This window comes from Gouania willdenowi, unplaced genomic scaffold (assembly GCF_900634775.1).
Source record: "Gouania willdenowi unplaced genomic scaffold, fGouWil2.1 scaffold_322_arrow_ctg1, whole genome shotgun sequence".
Taxonomy (NCBI): Eukaryota; Metazoa; Chordata; class Actinopteri; order Blenniiformes; family Gobiesocidae; genus Gouania; species Gouania willdenowi.
The window spans coordinates 95,643-99,374 of NW_021145083.1; the positions used below are offsets into that span (position 1 = coordinate 95,643).

General features: G+C 36.7%; 1 protein-coding gene across 1 annotated transcript; it reads right to left on the bottom strand.

Moving 5' to 3' along the window:
* Window positions 1–662: 662 nt before the first annotated feature.
* On the bottom strand, window positions 663–3,189 carry LOC114459523 (uncharacterized). The gene is made up of 4 exons (XM_028441739.1): window positions 2,698–3,189; window positions 2,203–2,361; window positions 1,538–1,630; window positions 663–974 (listed from the first exon to the last, which is right to left on the bottom strand). Exons 1-4 carry the CDS (start codon window positions 3,187–3,189, stop codon window positions 663–665), a joined length of 1,056 nt encoding a protein of 351 aa, XP_028297540.1.
* Between the last annotated feature and the right edge of the window lie 543 nt (window positions 3,190–3,732).

Here is a 3,732-nt window from a genome sequence, read left to right on the forward strand (position 1 = left end):
ATCAATGGATTAACAGTGGGTTTAAAATTTATTTTCAAATGCTCAACAATGCATTTAACAAGACACATGGCACTTAACTGTTCTTTATGCTCGTTATGAAGGCAAAAATCACCAAATGTACTACATCATTTGAATTAAACATTAGCTTCAAACAATTGAGCTAAAATCTTTTAGTTACCTTGTAACATGCTGTAGCTTTGGACAAAAAAGAAGAAAAAAAAGTTCTCTATGCAGAATATAAAATAATCATGTTGATGAAACAGTTAAAAGAAACATTATTTTCAGAGCAAATCTCAGAGAATCTTTATAAAATAATATTTCTTACTTCAGTAAGTTAGGTTTATGTTTGGTGCCTGTACTTTTAAGTAATAATCTGAAACCCAATGACAAAAGCACATTAACAAAAATAAATTCCTGTTTGTCCGCTCTTCAAAATAAAAACAAATCAAGACTGAAACCACAATTAACACTGGTTTCATCTTTTGGGCAACATTGATCAAACAAATAACACTTTTTCAAACAATACAAATATATTTGAAATTCAAATTTAACTTCAACATTATACCTAGAACATAACTTTAAACACGGAAAGTTAGAACTTTTTAATAGAAATAAGAACAATATTCTTACTAACAGTAAGTTTTGGCACTGTATGAACTGGTCTACATCAGTAGTTTATTTTTCAAACCTAGCAATTTTGGGGGGAGGGCTTTGCTTCCCAATCCAAGCATGACGGCTTGAATGAACGTGAACGTGTTTGCCATGCATTTTGGGTAATCTAAGTGAAGGGCATATATAAGCCCAAAGATGAGGCAGACTGCCTGGGGAAAGTCCCTAATATTGTCCATGACAGTACCTCCCTCAATGATGATGGCATTGGAAATGGGTTGGAAGTGCACTGCATTTAGAAGCTGTTGCTGAGGATCTTCACTGACAACTGTCACTGAGGCGAGGACCTCTTCTTTAGTTGTATCCTGCAAGAGAAGCACACACACATGTTTTCAATCTAGCCTTTTTTTAGGGTAAAAATCCCCTGGTGCAAATAATTGATATTGTATTTTAATTCTGTAGACTGGCTTGTACCCCCTTGTGGCGCAATTTGAAACCTATTTTGAAATATGTTTTAAATAATGTAGCATCATCTATTGAATGCAACATTACACAACAACTAAGTGCTACCATGTTTAATTATAAGATTACAATTTCTCTTTGCTGACACATTCATTAAAAGCAATGTACAACACAAGGTGTGTCCAGTAGTAAAAGCAAACTTTAAAATAAAATAGGCTATATTTCCAAAATACACAGGAAAATCATTTTTTTCTAATTCAGTTACTTTTCCAGGAATTTCATGATGGTGGGTCCACAGTTAATTACATTTGTACTACAAACCAGTTTACTCGGGATTCTGATCAGTTTTGAGTGAAATCATAATCAACCTGATTCTGATCAACTGAAAATAATTATATTTTAAATAAAATGTGATTTGACAATACATTCAGATCAATATGTTTCATTCTTTCAATATGTTACTTACATAGCAAGTCTTGTACACTTCACTGGAGTCATCACCAAGTAGAATAGGAAGGCCTTTGAGGACAACAGAACCAAGTGCTGTCACATCTGGTGACTAAAAATACACAGAACAGACAAATGAAGAACTTCTAGCATTTTGAGGATGTGGGGGGAATACAGTGTGTTGATATACTGTTCTGTATTTACTCAGTGCATGCTTATCTTAGAGATAGGGCTTTAATTTTACTAGTATAATTGTTCATATATAAACATCCCACTTTCCCTGTAAACATTTTGTGTTAATACAAAATCAACATTTTAATTAAATGTAAAATGAAATGACCCAGTGCAAGCATTAAGCAGAAAAAGCACTCACTTGAAATGGGCAAACAACCATATGGTGGTACTTTTTTGTTACTAAGAATGACATAAAATCCTGTTGGATGAGTAGTCCCCAACTGGTATAGGTAGCGAAAAATGATTTTAAAGAGCACATTTAAACTGTTGAAGTGATTAAGTCAGTGTACTCATGGATACATATCATTGGTCACATGTCTTGCTTGCTCTCCACAGCAGCATGTAGACAGCGTGACTTGTATGTGACAGAGGCCTACGGTGCATTGCCGCCACCCATTATAATGGAGTGTAATTTACTCAAAATCTGAAAAAGCACAACAGGACTCTTACCATCCAGTTTATGTGGCACATCAAGTCGGTCAGTTTTTGTCCTGACATTCCTTTTTTGGATCTGAAAAGTTCAATGAAGCGTGGGGTATGTTGGTCTAGGGCTTTGTAAAAGTCTCCTTCAAGATTCTTACTTGTGATGCGATTAAACTCAGCAACAACCTGAAAAATGGATAGGGGAGGGAGGGAGAGGGATAGCAACATTAAGCTTGCCATCAATCAATTTATATTGTAGCAAATCTAAGAACTTAACATATGAAACTATGGTGAATAATACATAACTACTTATAATATTACACAAATAACATTACTTCACATAATGCTAATAAAATCATTTTACTAATTTGTATAGTGCAAGAGTTATTTTTTCATGAAGATAATGTCTGTTAATATTCCAAAGTATTAACATTTCTGACCTCACATCTTGACATGTTCAGACTGACATTTGATCTGCTGGAAACTTTATGGGGGAAGGCAGGCCTAAATGAAGTAGCTTACCTGTCTCTCAGTGAAGAGTGCTGGCCATCTTTCAACCATGCTCTGCACATCAGGCTCCTTTGTCACTATCTCTCTTCTGCGCAGTGGGAATGTTTGGTCCATCATTTTTGAGACTTGAGTGGCATTGGGTATTTTTTTCTTCAATTCCTCTACGACCAACATTCTGGCATTTTCAAGGGTTCTTTCATCATGTCCGGCAGGTAAATTAGGCAAATAATTGGCCTCACCTCTTTTTGGCCACTTGATATTCTTGCTGGATGATTCTCCTTCTGGGTTGGATTTACTTCGTTTTCCCCCATTAATCTTTACATCATCACATCCTGATTTTTGTAGCTTTGTTCGAAAGTTGGCCATCTTGAATTTAAGGCTGTTCTTCCAGCCAAACCATCCTGGCTGGGGACCAGGTTCAGTGAGGCTGGGGTGCTTGCTGATCAAAGCTTTTGCAACACTGCTGAAGTCATCATCGTCAGGGTAAGCCTTGAAACTGTACATACTTTCGGCAAGCTTCTGAAGTATGTCATGTTTCATATCTCGTGATAGAGTCATTGGGAGACGGTCTGTCATGAATAAAAGGTTTGCCTCTCTCAGTCTGTACTCTACATCCACTGAGAAATTGGGTATGTCGAAGAACTCTGGCCACTGTGTTCTTAGAGAACGTGGTGATCCAGCAATGGACAAGATCTCAGTGTCTGTTCTGCTGCAGTCTGAGTCTTCGGTGGGTGAAGACAGGGGGTTTAACTCGAGAAGCACAAGAGGAATTACTTTCAACGTAGCTCTTTCAGGCAAATCTGTCATACAAGTCAAATTGCAGAGCGCATTATTAAAGTCTGGGTCTTCATATTGGAGTTTGAAGTCATATTGCAACAACAGCTTATCCTTCAGCTGTGTCTTTAGTTCTTTAATGGAATCTGGTCTCTCATTTAAGGTTAGCTTCCTTATATCGTCATTATCTATGACAACTCGGAGCATCAATCTTTGGTCCATTTTTATGTCACCTCTTGTGAAAAAATTAGAGCTTTATCCAAGACATGCAAC

Bases quoted from the DNA above. Each gene is read 5' to 3' on its own strand.
- LOC114459523 (XM_028441739.1), bottom strand. From the start codon at position 3,189: ATGTACAGTTTCAAGGCTTACCCTGACGATGATGACTTCAGCAGTGTT. The intron at 2,362-2,697 runs GTAAGCTACTTC...TCCATTTTTCAG, and splicing joins CACTCTTCACTGAGAGACAG to GTTGTTGCTGAGTTTAATCG. The intron at 975-1,537 runs GTAAGTAACATA...CTTCTCTTGCAG, and splicing joins AAGTGTACAAGACTTGCTAT to GATACAACTAAAGAAGAGGT.